This window comes from Trichoplusia ni, chromosome 4 (assembly GCF_003590095.1).
Source record: "Trichoplusia ni isolate ovarian cell line Hi5 chromosome 4, tn1, whole genome shotgun sequence".
Lineage (NCBI taxonomy): Eukaryota > Metazoa > Arthropoda > Insecta > Lepidoptera > Noctuidae > Trichoplusia > Trichoplusia ni.
The window spans coordinates 3,378,612-3,405,148 of NC_039481.1; the positions used below are offsets into that span (position 1 = coordinate 3,378,612).

Genomic DNA, 26,537 nt, shown 5'->3' on the forward strand with positions numbered 1-26,537 from the left:
TGCTATTTTAATGTATTCGTGATCTGCGGTTTTTCATCTCTTAAATAATATTTTGAAGCGTAGTTAAACTTCATAATACGCTAAGATTTGCAAATTATATTATTTGAACCGAACGATGCTTTTGCTTTGATCATAATATAATGTAACTAAGTAAAACGTAACCATGAACAGAAAAATAATAAAAAATGAGGACACGAAATACTCGTAACACTAATCTACAAATTGTTGTGAACAAACGCAACGTATTTTAAATGTGTAGCAAATTTTAACACATATTAAACTCACTAGGTCAAAAGCAATTCCAAGCCTTATCTAATATGATTACTTAATTTTATTGTTTTTGTTATAGGCTTTACCTCACAAACGAATAAAAAATTATTATTATTTATTGACAAAACTACTCAAGAAAGGTATATATATAAAAAAAAATTACGCTTGTATATTCAAATTAAATTCAAGAGGAATTCTCATCGGATAATTTGTACAAACCCCGTTCATGAAAATTCGTACCGAGCTTTAGTTATTTTAGTGCTCACTGACAGCGTCGGAGAAATTGAAAAACGAATATTAAAATAAGTCGAAATTTTCGACCCAGCTACTATAGCATAAAATTAAAGCTCGCATAACAATTATTTAGGTCAATACAGCGAGTACAGAGGCCGCGCGGAATGCTCAACGCGCCACTGATTGTGCAGCCCTTCCGAACTCGGATTCTCGTAATCCCCGAAAATGGGCCTTTTACTGAGATTTTATCGATTCTACCGAAACGCTATAGTCTTTGTACGATTGGGCTTCCTTCGGACGGTCAGTGGGAGGATCATAACGGCGTTTGACAAAAGCCTAAATGGTTGAACATCCCGATAATTCGCACGCTCACTAACGTTTCCACACTTATATCTTATCCGACGTGATCATTAGCCATTATCTATAGAGTCCCTTATCTTGCGTTATTTGTAAAGGATCTTATTCAGTCCTATTTTTGGCAAGTTCTTAACGTGATTGTGTTTCGCCTTTCGTTTATTAACTTATATTGCGGTCAATGTTTGGAAGTTTTCCTCTAGGAATTCCAACACAATATGTTACGTTTTCCTTATTGCGCTTACTAGATTTGATTTTAATCTATTTACGAAAGTACTTTATTAAAAGTATCTTCAATATTGAACAGGTTTTTTGTTGCAAGAAAAAGCGATCTCCAACATAAGTCACTGACAACTTTATTTGACTTTTATTATAGGCTGTGTTTTAGCACCCTTGCCCTCCCATCAACGAATTAATTCTGCTCACATATCAGATATCTCATATAAATACATGCATGAATATCTCTTTGAACTAATTAGATTTAGCCACCGATTGGCATCCCCATAGCGTTCCAATTTACAAATATTAACATATTTCACTGTACTTGCTTTGAAGTACTTTGAGTTCGAAAGTGATAATTGCCGTGATAGCCATAGTGGCTTTGGAATAACCAACTAAGTTAGAACATACTTCCCAGTACGTTTGTACGGGTAGTGTGGCCCATATTTGATTCAAGAGTTTAGTTGTTGTTTTAGTCCTCGGCAAACTTGTAATTTATGTTATACTTTTGCCATATTAACGGTAACTACTGAATATTACAGGTATGATAGTAGGTTGGTACTTGCACAAGACAAAGTGCCAATTAAGGATGCCTTACTGGGTGGTCGGTCTCGGTTGGCCCGTCGCGCTTGGTATCATCGGCAGCCTGATCTTCAGTATGGTCGACGGCTACTTCGAGGTGTGGCCAACTGCCTTCTACATTAGCATTGGACATACAGGTACTCATTCAAAAATAAAGCACGTTTCAAAGTTTCTCCGTCTCAAATCAAAGGCATCTCCTAAATATTGTGCTAAAATCTAGAAAAACTAGGCTTTATGCTACGACATGACGATTTACAGTATTCGATTTGGGACGCATGTAATAGAAATAAATGTCTTTTTAAAATCTTATGAAAATGAATCGAAACCTTTGATTAAACAAACCCCGTTCATATTTAAACTACCGATTCAATGTATGGAAAAAAAAACAACTTCATTCAAAAATAAAATTGGGTGTAGCACACAAATTAGTTCTGCCGATGACAGCTATAGAAGGAAAAATATTTATTCTATTATCTGAAATATTTTGTTCAGCATCCTCGCACACAGGGGGCAAAACATTTCCAGATGTCCATACCAAACTTGTTATTGTTATCTAGCATGGGGGGTGGCAGTAGCCTGGGTGGCGATCTCCTGCTGCAGCGGTCACGGCGGGCTCGTGAACTCGGCGCTGTCGTACCGCGGGCTGCTGCCGCTGTCGCGCCTCACCTACTGCGCCTACCTCGTGCACCCCACCATCATGATGTACACCTCCTTCCTGCTCGACGGACCCTACCACATGCAGAACTCCACTGTCGTAAGTGCTACTTTACCTCGACTGAGTTTGATTTTTCTGTCTTCCTTATTTTAAATTGAAACAGCATTTAAATGTCTGTCCTTTCGTTGTGCCATTTGTCTCCTATTTGTGATTGTGGTATTTTTTATATATTACTCTATCTTATGTTGGATGCACATTGAGCTTAACTTGCATGAAGTGTTATCGGTTTTCATCTGAGGTAAAAGTCCTTCAAAGTACTGAGTGCTTTTAGGAACTCTAATTGCAGAATGTGCAATTTGCAAACAGATTATACTACTGAAATGTGGTTATGTATGTATTTCTAATAACGTGCGTATGAAAATAATGTTTCGGCTCAAAAAGTTTTCGAATGGGGCTTGGATACGGAGATAGAATACGCCTTCAAAGTAAATCTTCACGATTTCCGGTAAAGGGAACGAAAAATACAGCCGCGTTTTTTCCCAGCCAAAACCTTTATCCGGCACTACTTATGTATCTCACAACAGAAGATTAGATCTTAACGATAATACAAAATCACTATCTCTTTCTACCTACGCATTTAAGTACATACATACATACAAAAGACAATCGCATAACGTAATGAACAAATATTAAACAGTAGGCTAGCATCAATCAGCTAGGATTATATCACGTTCTATACAGGGTGTGTAGCTGTTAACGAACTGAACTTAAATTTTGACAGTCGCTCACTGTCACGGGAAGCGCAGGTGACTCATTAGCCAAACCTCAGCCGCACCCAGTAACGCAAATGTTGACTGCTTTATGGCAATATGTGAAAATGGATCTCGAAAATTTAAACAAAACCTGTACGTTTTTTTTTATCAAGTCGTAATTAAAGAAATCAATTTATATTGTTTAAACAATAATATAAAAAGTCTTATAATAGTATAAGTGGTATAATAAAAGTCACACTTAACAAAGACGTTTGACATGTCATCTAGTTTGATAGAGAATCAATTTAGAGAAAAGTGTATCAATGCGAGTCCAATAAAGAAAATATTCCTTTGACCTATTTTTATCGAGCTTTCTGTCGAATAGATTGACGAGAGATAGAAATAACGGGCATCGTGCAGGTAACAAACAACAACCGCTAACTAGAACTGACCAATTTTGTCCTTTGCTTGTGCACGAAACTAGTCGACTGCACAATTGTTTGATAACAGTATTGGAATAAAAACGAAAAAACTTTTAGCATTAAGTATTCTGGAATGGTGACGTACCTACTTCACAAACAAAACAAAAACATATAATATCATTTGGAAGCAACTTGACTCATTTTACAAACAGTCTCTTATGTAAATACAATTCCATACAGTGGAGTAAAACAGCTTAAACCCATTTCATACAAGTTTCATTCGTTTATTTAAAGGCCGCAACTCGACAGCCGGCTAGATAAATACAGAGTTCCGCGTTTCGGAACACTGAGATTAAACTGCAGCTTTATCTTATTGCTGCTATAAATCTTTCTTTTGGATACAGCATTGAAGTAGATGCGACCGAAAACTATAAGTAAATGACAAATAAACATTTCATTACTGTCGCCTCAGAGCATAAAACGTGTCGTAAAGTATGGGTTAAAAGCTGCAATACACTTATATAGCCGAGCACACTTGACAGGCACAGATTTATGCCACCCTCTCGACATCCATTCAAAGGTTGGCACATGAAAGGGAGCCCTTGGATTGTGAAAAACTTTGATCCGTTGTAAAGTCCGAGAATGTTTTCGTGTTACAGGGCAAGCAACTAACAAGGAGGTACTAAATTTTCTTTTGTTCAATATTTTAGCGAGAAAATGTAGCGTTTCTCTGCCAGCACTCATTAGTTGATGTCAACGTAACTACTGTACTTATCCAAGTTGGTAACTTGTTACGGGTCCTCCGAGACTCCTAATTGATGCTCGAAAGCTATTTTCGTATTGAATATCTGAGGGTCGAAGCGAAGCCGCAATCAGTCTAATTACATATTTTATTTATACAACTTATCCAGGCAGTAAGTAAAATGGTATGTGAAGTATTTATCTAATCTCACATTGACTTGAATAAATTTAAGTAGGTATCACTTTGAAATAAGGTGTTTGATCCTCATTAATGCTGATGAATATACAATTCCACTAACATTTTATCCCTTATCTAACCTTTTTCGAGAATATGGCTTCCGGGTTAGCTGTATACAGTATCTGTTACTTTCACATCTATTTCAATTTGCTCGATTTCTATTCCCTTCTAACTTCAATAAAAAATAATTTAAGTAATGCGTAATAAATAATACATTCCTGAAAATCACAAGAAGGATCAAGATCAAAGATTGGGTAAGCAATAATATCCAATCTACAAGATAATCGGCTACTAAGTCTTCGTTTGCTTTCGTCCCTCGGTAAAACCTCTCGACTTTATTAACCATCATGCGAGAGTAATAACAGTGACATTTTAAAACGTAATTTCAGAAACGGCTTTATAAACATGTTTTATCACGGCAGAAACGTGAAAATATGTACTTAAAACAGGAGCCAATAGGGTAACCTCGTGCCGCCAAAATTGTAGCGGGAATTAACTCATGTTCGAATTATAAATCATACGTTAAATTTTAAAGGCAAAAGCATTAAAGTGGCCTTTATTACATTAACTTTAATTAGAGCCAAAAGCTTTCCAAAAGATTATATTGTAGCTCGAAATTTCAACCTATCAATTTTCTGCAGAACTTTGCACTTTTAAATTTCATCGCAATCTATTTTGAGTACTTTAATGGCACTTAGTATACGAAACATAGAACGATTTAACATGAAAATGCAACGTAATACGAAGTCCCAAAGGAAGCTATACATCACGTAATGTATTTAATAGGACAATGTCGTAGCAGCCCCTAAAACCCTCAGAATGTCTGAGCACAGTAAATGTCAAGGCGAAACGTGCCATTAAACTTTGTTAATGTGTGACTTGCACATAAAATATGTTTGCCTATTTATACATTAGTATAGCTATGGAATTAATTCAAAATGTTGACAAAATGAACTGTAATTAAAATAAATCCACATTGATCTAACATGAAACTATTTATTCTTTTTAGAAAGACCGTTCACTTATAAGACTTTTCTTCTCTTCTCTTCTCAGATATTATGTCAGTTTTATGAAATTAGAAATGAATAGACGAAAGCAGGTTTAGATAAACTCGGACATACACGTGCGTAACATAAAAACACACATTTCCACCCATGCACTTGTATGAAATGTATATAATTTTACGTTTCGTTATATTATAATTAGGAAAAACAAAACTAAAGTTCCATAACATAAGTATAGTAACATATCGTTATATTCGTTGGTAATGGACGAATTTAAAGTTTACCTGTACTACTGCAGGTAAACTCCCACAGAACTGCGGATATTAACCTCAGCTCTTTTGAAAGTTTCAAACATCAAGTTTTCAACAACTCGAGACGAAACCATTTGTATAAAACTTTCAGGCATTGTGTGTGTGTAAGGAATTCTAGGTCCAATAATTATATGGAGAAGTTGCACTATTATTCAATCACTAAATCCAAATAAAATGGTGTAACATCGGGCTTCTTATGTACTCAAGTAAATATAAATACAGAAATCCAACTCAAGTACAAAGACAATGAATCAAAATCGATTCCAATATTCGCATTCAAATTCGATTACAAAACACCGTCGATGAAACAGCACATTGTGTAATCAAGAGCAAATCTTTTGAAAAACGTAAAATTCTTCAATGAAATATTGAAACGTTTTCTGACTTCTTAACAATTCCGAATATGCTTTTGTCTTCCTGACGGCGGCAATTTTTAAAGTATCCAATTCACATTTACCTAAATCGAAAATGTTCATAACACTTCGGAAAAATCTCTTTTAATTTTTTTTCAGTTTTTGTTCGCTCCAACTCGACGCGGACCCCGCCGTCGTTAAGTTTGGCACCAAAATATAGGTTTTAGTAGAAGAAAAGTTACCATTTCGCTTCAAAAGCGTCCGCAAAATTAAATTTTAAGTTCCCGTACCTACATTAGTGAAAATAAAATGTTCTGGCTTCAAATCGCTTTAGTAATACCTATTTCATTTTATCGTAGCAATAGTAGTTGCTATAACCGTATTTAGCTTAGTGTTTTCAGGATTGTATCCTCTTTACACTATTTTGTATAGAAAATACTAAACGTATTAGCTATCATAGGCTCTTTCTTCTATTTCTGTTATTTTAGTAATATTACTCAATATGTTTTATTATTTTTTATTTTTGCCTTTCAGCTCGCGATATACGCCGGGTATGCAGTGATGGCATTTTTGGCATCGCTCGCCATTTCGCTAGCGTTTGAAGCGCCAGCTGTGAGGCTGCTCAAAATCATCAGCTGATCTACAAGAAGAAAGAAGAGCCTCATAATCATGACACGATATTAAAATAATAAAAAATTGTTGATCGTTTTATAAACTATCATCTTTCGCGCACTCATTGATATTCAACCATCATTGTAAATAAAACTATAGTTTTATATCTACAAAAATGATTCTTTAAGTTAACAGTTATTGAACAACTTTACTCAATGCAGTGCGCTCGATCGAGCTTTATGTAGGATATCGTTCTGAAATCCAAAACGTCATGAACTAGATAGTTACCAATAAAGACTTTTAGAGTTACCAGTACGAGTTCATATCACTTTATCTGGCGGTTTTATTGCAGTCGAGCGAATGGTTTAAGCTATGGCTCGCAGTCTGCGTCGCCCGCCGCCTGTAACACCGAATCAAACGAGTAATATCTTTCTGCTTTATCGGGAACGGCACATTGTCGCATGTGCGACTCATCACGGGCTCGTTGACCTACTTGCTAACTTACACTTACTTCTCAAAGTACCTACTTACTTTTTGACAGCTGATTTGTGCTGCCAAAGTGGTTTCCACCTGCAATGCAGTATGAAAAGATAGCTCATTCACGTTTCATGTTTCTTGATACACATTTTCGGCATTTTGTTAAATAAACTACAGATCGTTTCCCCAAAAAGGTATTTAGACGGATAATAAAATGGTACAGCGACATTATTAAGCCCTGAGCTCACTCAGACACGAATCAATAGCGATTACTCCGAATGTAGAATACTTCATGTCGCTTCAGAATATGATAATTTATTATGATTACACCCATAAGCTGCGCCTACATGCAATGAATCAATCATTCTGACTCACGGCGTTATCTCACATACATAAATCCTATAATATCAAGTTCTTGCTAGGCTTCAACCGCGGTTACGATTCAGATATTGTTTTTGTTACGCTAGCAGAATACACGTGTTCATTAGTAGAGGATCGCACGAGCTACGAGCATTGCTACTGACCCCTGCTTTATTTAAGTGTTTGTCTACCTGAGCCATTTATCTGAGCTACAGTTGCTAGCCTTAATATAAAATGCTCAATTCCGTTAGTAACGTGACTTTTTCATAATGTGATTGTCGAATTAGCATTCGGTTTAGCGAGCAGCAGTGTTACTTATATTTCAATGAAATGCGTATGTTGTTGCAAAACAACTTTTTTCGGATGACTTCTAAAGAAACACGCTTAGCTTCTTAAACAGTACGAATTGCTAGTCCCGTCCGTATTAAATACGACTTTTCGTTTCATTAAATACCAATAAATTTATGCTTATAAAGAATTTTAATTTGTTTAACAAAGGTTCTTAGTACTTAATATTTTCTGCAAGGATCCCTTGAATCAAGATGTTATAAAAATACTTACTGTAATTTCAGCGTCGATAATGTGGGTGTAAAATAGTGTTTTTTTTTTATTTCGAGGACCTATTAAATATCATCTACCTCCAATAAGTCTACAGATTTATATTCAGTTAGTCCTTATTTGATGGTAGTGTAGGAGTAGGTCCAACACAAACTTTGCTTTCATTGGTAAGCTAGTACAATGTTTTAATGTATTTCTTATCAATAGTTAGCATGGAAACTTAGAGTTTAGCGGATAGATTATTTTAATGGTAAAATATTTTTAACATGTGATATTTCGTTCAATATTTAGAGGTCCTTGATATTGTCATCTATTTTTTCAATTATGTTTATTGTAAAATCTAAGAAACTTGGATTTTTATAGGTATTTTGGATAAATGTTTTCATCATAGCTATGTAGTTTTACAAAACATTATTGTCGTACCATCACTGACCTCAACATACTGAAAATAAATTGTAAATATTTATAAATACATGGTATAGTGCTCTAAAATATTACATTTTGTAAATAGCGGATTTTGTAATAAAGTATAATTTAAATATAGTGTTGCTTTGTGATTTATAACCTAATCCTAATCTTTCGTCCCAAAAAATGTTTTGAAATTCTTTTATATTTTTACAGAAAAGCATTATTTCGAAGTTGGCTAACCATTTCACATTAACTTCAAAGGATTTCAGCCAAACGAGTGAACCTAATGGCGTGTAAAACTAAATTGTATAAGAATAAACAAAAAATAATGGTAAGCTTTGAAGCGAAATCAACGAGATCAGATACGTGAGGCTTTGAGGGATGGATAAGGCGGCATTGATGTATGGGAGATGGTTATTCGAAGCTGAAAGTGTAGGCTATAAGCACATAATGTATACTAATATTATATGAAACTTAATGACGATAAATATTTTCCTACTTTCAATATCCATTAACGTGTTTCCAGTCGCTATAGTAACAGGCAATACCACTTCTAGTTTTAAAAACGAAAGTTAGCTAATAAACTTAAAGATTATTGAAAAAAAAATGTCTTGACAAATTTCAAGAAATGTAAATTATTGGTCTGGTTTTTGCGATAATAATCATTATACCACACACATTACACATTACCCGACAATTAGAAATAATTACAACGCATGCAACTATCAAAAGACTATTTCTTTCTTTTATGTCCCATAACGCATAATTTTACCCTAGAGAAAACGCATAAAAAACAAACTAGTGCAATAAAATTACCATAATATGCATTCGCCAGAAGCATTTGTTAAGAGAAAAATATAACAGTCCAAAAGAACTGAAGCTACTCGTACTTACTCTTAATTCTGTTTGAACTCTTTGCTTTTAATTGATTTTAATGTACCTAATAGAAGTGTCTGACCGCGCGACCTGGTTATATTTATGGCGTTCAATTTTCTCTCGAGAGAGCAAACTTGCTCACTCTTAATGAAGTAGCGGTATGCATTTAAGAGCCAGACTCAGTCATGAAATTAATTAACAATCATTTTTTATTACATTCAATATCTCCGATGTGATCTTAATGAGTTCATTTTATAAAAGGATGAAAGTTTGGAGTGTAATGGGATTTTTAATTCATGCATTGTATGAAACAATCATGATGGAGACAAAAAAAAGAGATAGATACAAATGTCAAATGTGTTTGATAAGTTTAATTAATTTTAAATCTCAAATAAAAAAAAGATATTCGAAGAGCAACAAAACACCCAACAAGTATATTTCATAGAGTTCAATTCATCCCACAATAGCATTAATTTGTTCATTAATATTAAGATAAACATAAACAATTTATATCCACCATTAAGAAATGTCCATTACTTTAAGCACCCAGCCTATTGCTAAATTAGCACAGTTAAAATTAAAGACGTTTTTCAGCATCCCCATTAAAATAAATCTGTGGATACTTTTGTAACGAAAAATCTCATTGTCTGTCGCTAGACAGGTCACAAAAGGTACAATTTGAACAATAAGACCAAGAGTACAAAGACCTTTTGCCTAGAAGGGGTTAAAATATCCTTTTTAAAATGAACAGCTCACAAAGCCCGCATAAAACAGTTGGCTAGTCTTGTTCACTTCAAGATTCTACTAATTGCTTCGCCACTTCCTCTACAGAAAAACTCTTCTGTTAATTAAAGACATTTTTGCTCTCTTAATGGGCGCACAAGTCGTTTCATTACGGAGATGTTCACTCCCGCATGCGATGCGATGCCACAGCGCTACTTGCCGCAATATAAATTATTCCATAATAACCTCGTGTCTGTGAAAGATGACACGTAATTAGACAGACAGTAGACATTCGCAAATGGTGTTCTGAATAAGACACGTGAGGAGTTTAGGGAATCGACGGGTGTAATAAGCCATTAATAGGCGTCTTAAATAACTAATACGTAAACACTGAAATGAGTACATGATTCAGATTAAATAATTTATAATTAACCAGATTATATTTGAGCTACTAATATTAATTTCACTTATATCAGTATACGATACTCTGATCTCAAGTATTTATCAAATATTTAGATTCAGGGCACTGTTAGTTTCGTTAGAATGTTACTCGTGTGTACACAATAGATTAAATTAGCTAAATATTTGTCATTACCAAAGATTTTGAATATTAATAATTTAGGAACATAAATATTTGCTCCGGTTAATAATAATTTCATGTTATAATCTATATAAATAAAATAAAATATTGAAAACAAGTATTACCCATCAAGTTTATGACCGTACCCTGAAATTTATTTTAAGCTACATGCATATACCTATCCATAATTTGTGAAAATGTTAACAGTCTAGGTAACAAGTTTCATGAGATACAACGCGTTGACAGACGGTCGGAAAAACAGTGGCGCCTAAGAAATAGTTTAGTTTCACCCCTTTGAACCCTAAAAACACTGCGTTATGATCTAATTACTTTTGTTTTCATTGCACGCTAATGCATTTATCTCCTACACGTAACTATATGACATTTATATTACCACTTTTATTAATTTAATTTACTTGAACTCGTTCATAAAAGATTACTACACCATAGCGATTTGCACATTAGCACAAAATGGTGTTCATTTAAAAATAATACTTCTGCAACCACGAAATATAGTCATTATAATTAGATCAGCAAAACTTTAAAGCACTACAATTAAATTAACAAAGACATCACCCTGTTATATCAGTCTCTATTAATGATATAAAAATGAGTATACCTAGAGTAATATACGTGATTCGTGCCCAGCGAGAGTTCCGACCTCCCTATTCATCGCTGAGCATTGTAATATTCCCAAAATACAATTTTTACCCTTGCCTCCGGCGAAGGCATCATTTCGGCTTTATGTGTGGCGAACCGCAATAACAAAAAAGGAGTTCAAGTTTGAAAGTATTATAGTGGTAATAAAGCCGGGGACTATTATTATTGTTATCGTCGAGTGCAAATTGTTTTTAACTGCGATTACTATGGTTCCGTCAAGGGGCGAACAATGTGCGAGGAAATCAAACTAGGATAATAAATTTGGAAGTCGCGAAGTCACGTATCTTCGGCTCATGGGTGACGCCCGACCTCGGAGAATGCTAACATTTGGAGAACTTTCGATCCTCGTTAATCGAGAACCGATGTCCATTCGTTGTGACGATTTTCTTCGTATTTAAATGGTGTAGCTGAAGCGACTGGACAAATACAAAGTGGAAACAAAGTTGTGTAACAAAATAAAGTCAGATAGCAGACGATACAGAATGTAATGAGTTTCCAGCTGCCGGAAAGTTTCAGGTGCCACCGACTTTCAGCTTTCTATACCTTATATTTTGATTCATGTTATATAGCCTTCACTTTCACAATGTAACGTTTTACAGGATGTGGCACTTTGTTCACGTCGGATACCTTAAAATTTTCGAATTTTCGCGTTTGTTGCTGCCTACACTAAAATGGTAATGAACAAAAGTTTTCAAATAGCTAAATCTCTGGTCGGTCGTGACGAATTTTATAAAGGCTTTGAAAGGGACAAATAAAAGCAAATTTATTTTGTATGGTCTGCTTAATATTGATTAGATAATAAGGTGAGTGGTATATATCTTCTAGACAATTGTTCTAATTACGCGAAGTGCTACAGGTTCAATCCCAAAATGGGACAAACACATTCATGTGACCCACATATGTCTAGGCGCCAATAATTAAATGTTCAATTCATTTCTTTGCACCGTCCAATTTTAATAGCAGTGGATAGACAACGTTTATGATCGTACATAATAAATATCAATAACTAGCATATAAATATACAAAAAATACTACTTTACAAATAGACTCACGCATGTTTAACTCCATTAATAAAATATAAACTAAATTATCCTTAACATTTCTCAGTGTACAATTTGACCTTCACCCCAGGATTTACGACACCAACATTTTCGAACATTACGAGACATATTTATTTTATGAGTAACTACTAACTTTATTTCTCAGCCTCTAACCAGCTTTCTGGGCAACGCAGCTACATAAACTACTGCTACAACTATAGGCTACGGAGATTGAACACAATATGTCCGCAAAATATCACATTTCTGGCCACTGGCATCATCATAATGAGAAATTTAAATAAAGGAAAACCGTGAAATAACAACACCCAAATTTGTCATTGCTGTTGTTCCTTATAATGAGTTTACGATCGTTAAACAGAGTTATTTTGGTCACCATTGTTGTCAATGATAAAAGGTTACAATTCTTTGTTTATGATCAATTTATTGCTTGTATAATTATTTGTATGACGATAAATATAAAATAACTATTTATTCAGCGCCAACACAAAAAGGTCAACTCAACACACAAACAATTTTCTTTTCTAATTAGCATACTCCTGCTTTCTTATAAAGTTTCTTAACTTAACTAACTAGTATTAAAAAACTTAAAATACTAGTCAAATGTTTACACCTTACTTAAGTAAAAATTAGCATGATCTTCATATTCTAAGTTAGTGTAACGAGCAATGTTCAACACGCCACCATACTAACTGTAAGCATGCAGTGTAGCCGGGCAGGAAGGTGGCAATGCCGATACACAGGGGCCGCAGACCATTCAGGCGTTTATCTGATTTTCCCTCGTCACGTGGTGGCCTGGGCCCGCACCCTCCTGCTAAAATTAGTTGACGTATTTCATGTCAAACAACATCGGTTCGTTTGGTAAAAGCGCCTTTGAATAACGTTATTACGTATCTCTTTATTTCAGTCGTGGCTACTGCATCTTTTTACTAAAACGGTCAAATATTTTTTTTCATCGCACTATTAAACTCATTCTCAAAGGTATTTGTGAAAATAATATTTCACACAAATGCTAATCAAAATTTGGGTATTACGTCAGACTCATGTTTTTGGAAAAGTAAAAACATTTTGTACAATTATCATTTATGTACGTTCATTGTTTATGGATTGCGTTTAGTTAAGGTATATCAAAATGTTATTAAAGTTTCATTTCTAAAATCAATTCTAATAAATATCACATTTCCAATTTATTTCTTTAAAGACGTTGGGGAGCTAAATAGGATTACATCTAACCTTAGATAGATGAGAACATTTTCCATTAGAGATTAAATTCAAGATAAGTTCAAAAGACGGTACAAGAGACCGTGGTTCTTCACTTTACTGTCTCACTTGTAAATCTATCACTGTCTTATACCTACTCGCAGAAGAAGCAATAAACGTAATGTAGCTAGCTCGTGTTTTCTTAATTGCTTTCTTACCCAAAACAATCAACTGCTTGTAACAACACACATAAATAATGACGTTTACAATCCCCCGTCGATGTAAACAATATACCTTGTCCTTGTTAATTCCCTGGTAACCTATAATCCACGCCAATGGAAGTGATTTAATAATTAAAGCGAGTTCCGTTGAGATAGCTTCTACTAAATCCAGTTCAATTTAAGACGGTTTGTGCCAAATGTTAGATTCGCGAACGTTGCTCGAAGGCCTTTAATAACTAAATGCTCCTAAAATAGACTGCTACTATTCATTCATAAGTCCTCGTAAATCACTTTAAACCGTCTACCTTAACGTGTAAGATTCAATTTCCGATAAAATTATGAATATAAAAGTGCCTGATAAAATCGTGCAGGCAAGGTTTCATTAGGCTCAAAGTGAAAAATTCTCAGATATGGCGGCCTCGGTTTGCTCGCCACACTTATCTGCTCGCAGCAGGAGACTCGCTACGACATCATAAAACTACACTCTACTCTGAGAATAAAATTCCCCTTACAGTTTTAGCTTTTCCCACTTTATCATTATTGTTCCATCCTGTAGTCCGCGTTTTATTCTGAAAGGAATAGAAAGTCTTTGAATAATGTTTTGATTTGTAAATTTAGCTTCGAAGACATATCTTTTAAAATAAGTTTTAAGTAATAATTAGTTGAGAGAATTTTAATGTCATAACTATTATATTGAAAATACTGGCAAAACTTTTACATTAGTTACATACATTATCATAAAAAACTAAACAATTATATAAAATAATCTATTTTTTCTTGTATTTTGTATCGTAACATCAATAAGGATTATAGTTATTTACGTATGCATTCAAATTTAGGTATTAACATCTAATTACAATAACGATTTTCTAAGGCATTCATAAAATGCTAAATGATTGAACAAACAATTAATTTGTCAAAAAAAGACAAGTAATCATAGTTTTAAACTTCGTATTTCCAACTACACCAAAAATAATGAAATCAAAAAGTTATAAACAATAGGCAAAAGAGAAATGATTTTCTTAATAAATTCAGCGTCGAAATTTTAGGCACAATAATAAATTAAACACGACGGTTCGTCGGCAAGTTAAACTGAAACGGAACAGTAATCTTGTTGGTTTGTTTGCGGGTCCATGGTTGATGCCGCGATAATTTCCCCTTAATTGGACCGACAGTACTCTCGTAAAATGAAAACTGGACTTAAGGGAATGAAGAGTGGGATACTAGGGATTTGAGGACTGGAGCTCGTTTCAGACAATTCTTGAGGCATTAGACTTTTCTGTGGCGCATCGATTGTAGCTTTTTATTCACTTACTTTTGTACATCTTCTTCTTGGGAGAGCTTAGTCACGTTAAGTATTACGGTGCTTCTTCGTCTTCCTAAATAGTGACGAATACGAAATCAACTCATTAGTTTTACGATATCACTTTTTTTCTATTGGTTTTACACTAAGATATAAAAAACTTAAGAATTGTCTTGTAAATTTCACTATAGCAATTTTGCTCCCTAGATCTTTGCTTGATAGTGAAGTAGTAAGTTCAGAATTATGTCTTTAATTCTACTTTAATAGTAATAATTGAATTTGACTTTGCCTATTACTTTCTGTCCGCATTCATTTAGTATCAGTTCTAACAGTTACTACATAAAGTCATAGCAGAGAGCTATTACCCTATTTATGTTTTATTGTTGTGGAGTAACATTGTTTATATTGTAATAAATAATGTTATTCGCATTTTCAGTAGTATGACGCCTGCTCGAATTCAATATCTAGGTAATGTTTCGCACAGTTACAAAAATATCCAAATGGAAGCCAGCTGTTTTTACCAACAGCCGTTGCGTAACATTTCCTGAAGTCTGGCTATGATTTTTTTATTTGCAATTTATATCACGGCTTTAGTACCAGCATATTTTATTCATGCAGTGTCTGATCGCTTTCAACCCGCTTCGCCTTCCAACATAAATAAATATTCACCGATACTTCGGAGTTAAGTCGTTTCATAACAGACCTATTTTATTTTGGTACAAAACTTTCGGCTTGTTTGAAATTTGTTGGGTTTATCGACTCGTTAGTTACTAGTTTTGAGGTTAAAATGGTGACAGTGGCAATGGAAATACAAATCACAGGTGCAAAAATAACTAGCTCGCTTCTTGCTCGCATAGAGGTGTGAACATTAAACAACACTACACCAACACTAGACCTACATTATTAAGGTTGTCACTATACTACTTCTACTATTTTCGTAAATACAAAACACCACCACTCAAGCTCCCCTCATCTGTAGGTCATTTTACAATTCTATATCCCTTAGTGTCCGGAGTCGCACTTGGCCGGTTTTCATTTATGTAAAACCAACCTGTAAGCGTACCGCAGTTCACTGAATAATTGATTATTTGATATATAAATGGTTACACTATACCTCTATTGCTATAGAGAGTCGGTAACAGAAACTTTTAGATTTGTAACGTTAAAAGTAATCGTAACCTCCGTCAAACAAACCTGACAGGCTTTAATTTCCCGCGCTTTGTTTCGACCTCCCAAAAATGATTCGCTAATAGTATTTAACGTACGCAAGCTTACAAACTTTTATAAAGCTTCGTCAGTTCAAAGTAATAAGCCGGCACCACAAAGTGCGCGTCAGAAGTGCTACGGTTACTACGAATACTACCGCTTTTGCGTTGCTACGCGTACTACGGTATCTCTTTACTTTTTTATTAAAAGAGGTGTCTTTATATATCTCGTATTAATGTGTGAAAATGAGGTTTCATAAATTATGTTTAAGGACCATAATGTTCATGCCGGCGGCGTTGGCTTTAAATCTGTTTTTGGTAATATGATATACTTACATGGCTTCCACTGTTTGTATTACATGAATATACCTATAACCCTTAGTAACAGTGAGAAAACCTACAATCTTTCAGAATATTTTTTCTGAACGTATTATTTCCTTTATCATGTCCAAAACCTTGTCAAGGAATAATAAAATCATAAGAAGATAAAGAATAAAAAAGAGGTTCGATAACTTTAGATTACTTCTCTACCCTACGTTAGGTTCAATATAACCCTAACCTTGCAATGCACATTTATATTATTCAATGTTTTTGCAGACCATTTACTGGCACTCGTGCAGCGCAGACTGAACTAATACTTTATTCATAATTCATTAAGTACTCAATTTTTCACAGATTCTGCTAAATTTAACTTAGAGTATTCAATTTAGACTGTCTCGTACAATGAAGGCTTGTTAAACAGAATTGCTGCTAACTTTAGAATCGCTAACGAAATACTTAAGTAAGAAAAGTCTATTTTAAAATACACGTCTGCAGAGAACATTATTTAGATGTAGTAGTTCTTCCTCCATCCAAACAACCAACATACAATTTCGTTGAAGTACATCAGTAAATAGTACGACTAATACTTTCCGGTAACTACGTAGGCGTACGTTATATGATATGTACTGATACTCCTCAGTAACTTTGTACTGCTTCAAGTTTAAAGAGTTTCGGAAACGTGCAAGCGGAATCAACGTTTTATTTATATATTGTCAAGAAAATATTGAAATAATGTATGAAAGTGATGTCACGTAAATAGTCGAAAAATAATTCAATACGATCTGCGCTAATGCTTGTTGAAATGTATCTTGTTTACAATCATTCTACATTTAATTAAAATTGCGTTCTCACCGGCTAGGCGGGCTGTGCAATAAAACCTGCTAACAAAGCAAAATTTTACGAAAATATTATTTGGCTGTCCCTAGAGCCGCAGCAGTTAATAAAGGTCGCACAATGACAGCAACTCGCTAATAATTTGCTAAATATAATCATGTTTCTTGAGAAGGCGACGAGAACAGCCAGGATCCGCGATAAATCACGGTCGGCCATATTTCTTTCAGAATTTGGGTGGCGACACATAATATTTTAGTCATTGTGATCGTAATGAACACCACTCATAATTCACAGGTTCTTGTTGGTTTTTGTTTACTATTGTAGTGCAAATTAATATTCAGTTTATGATCTTAGTAAAATTATTTTATTGAAAAGGTACCTATTTTAAAAATAACAAATGAAAATTAAGAAACAGTTTTATTTACAATTTTATTATGAATCACCATTGTAAAAAATCATGATTAAAATGTACTTCTAAAAATGTCGCCTCTAAAGAATATGCTCATTATACAGATGCACCCAGCGTTGACCTCAGCCACCGCCTACCATAAAATGCCTTAAGCCGTTAGAGAAGATACATTTTAATTATATGCTAATAGGATTGGCACAATAAAAATTTAACGACCGTCGTCGCTTTTTGTTTGACGGTTATTTTATTCGGTGCACGTTGAAATTGCTAAGTCATTTTATACTTTTAACGCTGGCTTTTTACCTTACAGCATACAAACACATGTCTTGTCAAATGATAAATGAGAGGATGAAAACTCATTGCAGCGAACTATATTTCATTCTATAAAGCAAAGGCAACTGGTGTTCTCAACCTGATCTAACACGATCGCTTTGCAAATATACAAAAAGACAAGCTCACGTTGTGTACATATTTTAAACTGGATTTGTAAAACAATAAAATTTTATTCTTTTGTCGTGGAACAAGAATGGATCCAGTGAGTTCTTCCAGGCAAGCTTTGTTTGACTGAGTATAAATCACGACCCCTTGTCGTAAGATTTTTTTAATATGTAATAAATTACGCCTGTGCTCAGAAAGATAGAGGTACACTATCCGCCAAGGACTGTAAGCCCCATATAATAGAGGGGGGATGTTGCCATTAATCAGACATCGAATTGTTACTCACTTCACCATTGGCTTTTTTCGGCTATTGCCAAAACACTGATATATAATCACTAGCTGTTGCCCGCGACTTCGTCCGCGTGCTTAGAAGATATAAGTTATGATTTATACCTGCCCTATATTTTTCACATTTTCCTTTGCATCTCGCTCCTATTAGACGCAGCGTGATGGTATATAGCCTATAACCTTCCTCGATGAATGGTCTATTCAACATAAAAATAATTTTTGGATTGATGAATTTGGACCAGTAATTCCTGAGATTAGCGCAGTCAAACAAACAAACAAACTCCTCATCTTTATATATTAGTATAGATATACTTGAAATATATGAAAATATTTTCTTAACCAACTCAATTACGTCACGTAATAAGTAAGGTAGTTAAACCAGATCCTGACAAAGTCTTGTATTTAAACAGCGCACAGCAACGAACTCATCCAATATCCGTTGAAGTTTAGTGTTCCGTTTCAATTTAGTCTTTTGTAGTTATTTTGTTCTAGATAAAGTTAAATCTCTTATGTAAGCCTGACTTGTTAATAAGTCATTCGTGTTGTAACCGGCTTATGCTTAACAATATTGGAAAAAAAATACTTTTAATGTATGGTTCACATAGCACACAATAGACGATAATAATAATAATATAATAGGTACTTAGCAGAAGTGCCACTGAACTTTAAATTATTGGTAATTTAAAATAGTAAGTCGTCGACACTCATGAAATCATAATGAGTAAACTAATGACAGTTAGTTTTATAATCAAAGTCTATGATATTACTATACACAGTATGTTTCCCACGAGGACAGTCCATAGTACATGGACATCCCTCGTGGAAAAAAATAATCTGTATCGATTTAGGATGTCGGCTATTTCTATAATTTTAATTAAAATAACTCCAGGTCTTCAAAAGTGAAAAATTTCAAGGGACTTTAATTATCGCCTTTATATTATTAGTAGGTATTATTGATAAACAAAGAGATGCGCAATATCATTCAGTTTAACCCATTCAACCTCCAAACAACGACAAAGCGGTTACTAAACTTTATTCAATAAATATTATTCTTTGAAATGTAAGATAGAAAATATTACTTTTAAGCGTCTAAATCTCAAAGCCTTATTTAAAAGCAATATTTCATGAAAACAATTTACCAGATTACTTTTGAGACATATTTATTTTTATTTACGACATTTAATTTGTAAGTCTTTTGTTAGGGTTTACAATAGAACTAGATTTCGAAATAAAAAATATTTTTAACATTGAAAAAAACCGCCTAAACCTCTTTACTTTTGAGGTTGTATGACAATAACCACGCTATGCAACATTATTTCAACGTCTAAATTAAACAATGTATCTTTCAGTAGATTTTTTTACAAGAATCTCATAAACTAATACAGATTCCACAAAACTGTTTTTACATAAGTTTTTATGTCAGTACGAATAGGTTAAACTAATTTTACGTTACAACAATAGGGTTATTTATAGTTACATATATATATGTAACTAGTATTTTATATTTGAGTAGATTTATTTTACAGTTTTCTGCTTTATCTGACGGGTATTCAATTTTGATGTAGGTTACATCAAACAAATCATCTCGTTGTCTGGTCACAGAACAGGCCCTCCGATAAAAAAAGTATGGAAATTTTTACATATGAAATTTAATCTATAAAGCTGAAGAGTTTGTTTGTTTGAACGCGCTAATCTTAGGAACTACTGGTTCAAATTGAAAAATTATTTTTGTGTTGAATAGACCATTTATCGAAGAAGGTTTTAGGCTATAAACCATCACGCTACTAATAGGAGGGAAGATACAATGGAAAATGTGGAAAAAATCAAGGCAGATATAAATCATAACTTATATCTTCTAACCACGCGGACGAAGTCGCGGGTAACAGCTAGAATAATAGAAAAACACAAAGAATGGTAAATATTATAATTTCAGTCACTACAACTCAATTCTCGTTAACCATTTTCACTCCTAAAGTTTGATTGTGTTTCGTTGAACTTTGTTTAATGATAAACTCTGGTCAGGTATTATAATTGGGTAGAAACCGATCAACTGTTAGCTTAGGACCTAAATCGTTTTTATTTATTGCGTCCCCGACCGGCACATGAGATAGGACCTCATTTTGGACCCTTCTCTTAACAAACAGAATGATTATGGTCTTAAGTACACGTGAGGTTAATAAGTATCATGTGTGTTTTTTTGTTCGGTCAATAGACTTTACATTTTCCTTTTAAAAATATATTTTTATTTAAATATGAAAGGAATTTGTTAAAACTGTCCAGGAAAATATAGTTTGTTTTGTTTTTGCTTATGTTATGGTAATTGGCTAGTCTCCATTCTTCTTACTTAAGCCTTTCCGTCTCAAAATGTTTTCTTTTTAATCCTGCTGCATATCTTTTATAAAAATAATTTCCAAGAAGGTAACATTATTGTTGCCTCTTTGACCGTCTTCACGCAATCCCTACAAAGACTCTACTAAGTTGTTAAGATTGCCCTCATGAGTATTATTAAACCAAGAATCCTCATTCTCGTAAACAAACATTTATTTTAATTACTCTGTTAATTGTTTACTTTAAGTAAATGTTTGGTTGATTATTTTAATATGTTAAGTTATGTGAACTTGAAAAGTAGTGGGAATAACATGTTTTGGTACTTATTTATATATACTATCACGAAAAAATGTAATTAAATATTTTAATTAAACTTGAACGTGAAAAATAACAACTTTAACAGGATATTCTTATAGTTTAACGTCACACATGCAGCACGTTTCCCTATAATAAATCTTTCGAAAAATAAAGTGTACCTATTGAAATCACCCTGGGGGCTATTCGGGCGCGCCTCCTTCGCGATCCAGCCTAACGATCGTTCTCGAACCAATACCGTATATATTTAGCGCTCCATTGGACCCTATAAATCAAATTTCCCATCGGCGGGCCTTATCTAAATCACTTTCCCATACTCGAAAACGATTCATATTGTTTCGCCAGCACACCACGTCACCTATGTCCAGACATAACTATTATATAACAAAATGTTTTTTGAGTTTTATTATTACATTTATCTTTCTACAGCTAAGTAATTTTAGATAATTATATAATTCTAATCGATAGCGCCAAAATACTGAACAAAATTGAGTTATAAAGATATAATATGTTGTTAACTAAAATAGACCATCTGACTACCAGCAAGCCAAACTATTCCCCTATCTGCTATTATGTATTTCGTGACTCAGTCAAGCTTGCTTGTGTCTCAAGGAAAACTGAATAGACAATAACAGAGTAAGCGCCACTATCCTATGCATGCACTACAGAATTCGAATCGGATTATCTGTTGTAAGCCGTACCGAATTGGAACGCGACATGCAATATACCTTGACGTACCTACATGTGTATATTGTACGCCAGCCGTCATGCAAACGACCTATTCGCTTAACATATCACGGCTACCTATATGATGTATGACGTATGCCATTAGTTGCCATTATCTACGCCATGCAGGCAGAACATACCCGCTGTTTAATGTATCAGTAATCTCAAATAACACAACAAGACGAGACTTAGAAAATGAACATCGTTTGTTCATGGAACGCCAATTTCCTCTTTTAGAAACTGACTACTAAGTGGCCAACGGTTCTTGGATAAGAGATATTATTTAAATTCTGCAAACGGAACTTTCAATTTCCTTCAGTAAGTAGACTTAAAATTGAGTTGCATAACTGTAACTAGATATCTTTCCAAATTGGGTTTACAAGTAAAGATTCCTAGTCATTAGTTAAGTAATATCGTTTCTCATACTGCCGTCCACGCTTGGTTTAAGTGTTTAACTGAGTTTATGAGCGACAAATAAACCTCTTTATCGCTCACATGCAGCCGCACTGCTCAATTTAGTGAGAAATTGCCATTGTGCTCTAGTGGTCAAATACATACACATGGACGTGACCCACTTCTCCAGATCTATTTGGAAATTCCTTTGAATCGAAAGTTCGTGTCTGCAGTCTGAAAACTGTTCGCTTAAAATGCTCTTAAATTATCTCAGAGTTTGAAATCCCAATATCTACTCTGTTCTACTTGCTATCACGACAGTTAACGTATTCTGTGTTTGAATATCTCTTTGTTTTAGCAAAATCACTGTAATGTAAATTACCTTTTTACATGTATCCACGCTTTTAAAAGTACCGACTGAGAATTGGACTTTGAAGAAGTATTTCCAAATAAACTTTTAATTAAGGAACTGTAAACCTTCGTCATCAGAATATCGGCCGCATCAAAATTAATGCAGTTGATACAGTTTCAGTGAGCTCATTAAAAGTTACATGTTAAAGCAATACGGGACAAGTTATTAAAAATGCACAGCCTGCCGTTCAAAGGGTTAGCGATCAAATATAGTGTTATATTATTTAAATGACGACTCCTTAAATTCTATATGACCGATTACGTAAACCCTTTTCCTTGTACAAATTACAAAACAATTCGTCATAATCTGAACAACAACCTTTTGTTTAAACAATATCTGCTATTGGCATAAGGCCAATTAAAACACAGAAGTAATATATCACGCATGGTAAACTACCATTGGTCCGTATAATGCGTATGCAAATCTATTATACAACTTATTTCGTTCACCTGATAGAACCTCGAACATTGCTCGTCTAGCTCAAAGCCTATATGTTTTATAAGTTCTATAATTCTAAAAGTTTGTTAGAATCAAAAGATCTTCCAATTCGCTTGAAATAAACTTAAAATATCTTAAGTTCGAATTTACAAATAAAAAAACTGAACCGGAAAACGTTAAAATCTTTGAGTAAATATTGTTATGCTTAGTTATTTACGGAATTGTGGAGCATATATCATATACGGTAGCAGCTACCAAGTCCAATTGTGTTTTCAAAAAATCCCGGAACCGACAAACATACTCGTGTAACCGCTTAGGAGCTTAGCGACAAAAGTACGTAGGTATAAGAATATTAAGAATTATAATATTAAGATATTTTTGTTGATATGTCATAAAGATTTCGTTTGACATAATAGATACATATAAGTACCTACTATGACCTTCCCATTCATAACATTCAGATGTGACTGACTAAATCTTTACTCGATAATTATTATTTATCTCGGCTCCACAAAAATGCGCAAATTAATGAATGTTTATTTTCACATTTTTATCTTCCCATTTTTACAAGTCGTGATGTTATGTAATTTTTTAAAATTTTTAGGGTTCAGTTTACAGTTATAAAACCTTGTTACTAACCTAAAACTGAATCATTTCACCACTGTATTTGTTCATGAACTTGTTAGTGCTAGATTTAAGGTCGATGTGAATTGGAATACCGAGATGGTTAACGCCGTTTGAGGTATGCCTACTTTCGGAACTGGATGGCGATAGATGATGATGATGTATAAAATGATCTTATCAAGTCTTCCATACAAAACCGTGTCTTTTGAGGGCCCATCCGACTATAATATAAAAAAAAACATATTATAATTCTTGTACGGAACCCACACAAGAACATTAGGCAAAAAAAGATAGCAAAAGAGTAAACAATTGTTTACTCATAGCATAATCGGACTCGTGAATATTACATAAACATCTAAAACAACCGGAGCCCTTGTTTGTTAATACGTATCCCGAAAACGTATACAAAGCAGAACGACCCTTGAATAGAAAACTTGGTCAAAATAAAACTATCGTAGTATTGATATGGAGTAACAAGAGTATTATGCAGTAGAAATGCTAACCGTATTTACATAACGTCGGTTGGAAAAGAGCTCTCAGCTAAGTTCGGTCGTTCGAGCTGTGAGAATTGCATGATCTTATCTGTCTCGCCCCATCGGTTCAACAAAATCTCGTTGTGCAAACGAAGTTCAAGTGACGCTTTTGGATCATACAAACCTTGCACATTGCCAATTTTGTGTTAGTGCTCTCTGTTAGCAGTAAAAGCAAAAAAAATTAGGAGTTTGCAAAATCAATACTTACAGTACAATTGACTAATAACTCTAAGAAACGACCCATTACCAATTCAATTCAAAAAACAGAAATTCAACTAGAAAATAGCTTGGTTTTAAGTACCTTCAATTCGTATTAGAGTTTTATGATATCAATTTCATTTGCAAACCGAATTACCTACAGTCCAAAAATAGACGAAAATAACACGGCGAAGTTGGTCGACAATAAACACGTAGCAGGGAAGCTCTGCCGCGTGTTTTCAACCGCAAAATGGGAAGCTACCACCGCCAAAACAGCCCCGATATTTCATTGTCTTGCTGAGCAAAACCCGCAACCAAAAAGGATTAACTTACGTAACAGTTAGCAACCTTCTGCCTCCTGTTTTTAATTTTCCACTTCAAGACATCCAACTCCTTCCACCGATTCACACAGGGAGTAATTGCAGTTTCATTGGTTCTGATTCGAAATAAAGCTCCAGTGGCGCAGTAAAATCCTTCTGCTATTACCAGCTCTATCGGCCACTTAAATCCGTTTATAAACGTAAACATGACGTTTTATTTACCAGACATATGTACATCAAATCCTTCTTATAAAACTGCGAAATGTTTTCCATTTGAATCCGCCAACATAAAGCGGATACTCATTTTCAATTTCATCTTTTAACCTTTTCAGCGAACTTTTCTTTTTCATCACTCAGCCAACTGAAAATTAAATGTGTCATGTAGAATGCATAGTGCAAATTTTATTTCCCAAATGATTTTAAATTCGTCGTATAAAATATCTCATACGTCCCGAATTCACTCAAGCGAGATGAAAACATGTGAATTTCGAGAAGTGAATTCACGAACGTCATATGAGCATTTCAGCATGTCTGCGTCCATACAGCTACTGGAACTTGTAATTTGATCTGACGACCACCGGTGTTGTTGCCAGACTGGCACTTTAATTTCCTGCTACGACTGATCAATTCGCTATTTTGTGAATTCTATATTATGATTATTGACACACAGCATCAAATATACGGTAGCCAAAAGTAAGTAAAAATTTATGCCGAAACATAAGCTGAAATTGAAGAGGGTTATATTCCTTTACTGGACGAAGGGTTCCAAGTGAAAACAAAAGACAAAAATCCTAAATTCCATGAAATTTTGTAAGAGCTATTTATTAGACATGACCTAAATATAATTAAAAATTGAGCCCCAAGTCCAACCCATGTCAAGAATATGCCAAGCTTATATAACAAGGTCATCTGATTAAGTAGTAATGCTATCTCACAATTAATGAGCAAATAATTATTAAACTTAGATATCTACGTAGCTAAAACCTCGTAATAAAAATAAAGCAGGTTGCTTGGAATAGTATTTTCTCAATTGCCCCTTGATCATTTTATCCACAGCAATTTCATATTTTTTGTGTAAAAAATAAAATCAGACGCGAATGAAGAATGTCGTCTTATTTGTAACTAGCTGTTGCCCGCGACTTCGTCCCCGTGGGTAGAAGATATAAGTTATGATTTATACCTGTCATTTTTTTTTTACATTTTCCATTGTATCTTCGCTCCTATTAGTAGCAGCGTGATGGTTTATAGCCTAAAGCCTTCTTCGATGAATGGTCTATTCAACAAAAAAAAACATTTTTTCAATTTGGACCAGTTAGTTCCTGAGATTAGCGCGTTCAAACAAACAAACAAACTCTTCAGCTTTATATATAAGTATATAGAGTATAGATAACGTTTAGAAGCAACTAGCTTGTAGGCTAATGATGTTCGATTTACTAGATGTACCTACTAGCAGTATTTGATAAATTTCATATAATTTTTCCATTAATTCAAGTATAAGAGGAACTTTCAAGCGCATTCAAGACTATTTTTGTTTATGAACTATCACAAAAGAAAATTGGAAATGTTTTGATATGCAAATGTTGT

The 26,537-nt window shown here is 34.1% G+C and overlaps 1 protein-coding gene across 1 annotated transcript in view; it reads left to right on the forward strand.

The window, feature by feature from the left end:
* Nucleotides 1–7,855, forward strand: part of LOC113492564 (nose resistant to fluoxetine protein 6-like) — a 66,615-nt gene extending 58,760 nt beyond the window's left edge. Inside the window, exons 11-13 of the mRNA XM_026870067.1 lie at nt 1,620–1,796; nt 2,217–2,413; nt 6,670–7,855. Coding sequence (XP_026725868.1) covers nt 1,620–1,796; nt 2,217–2,413; nt 6,670–6,774 — 479 coding nt within the window. The 3' untranslated portion in view covers nt 6,775–7,855. The remainder of the gene's footprint in view (nt 1–1,619; nt 1,797–2,216; nt 2,414–6,669) is intronic.
* Nucleotides 7,856–26,537: the final 18,682 nt, after the last annotated feature.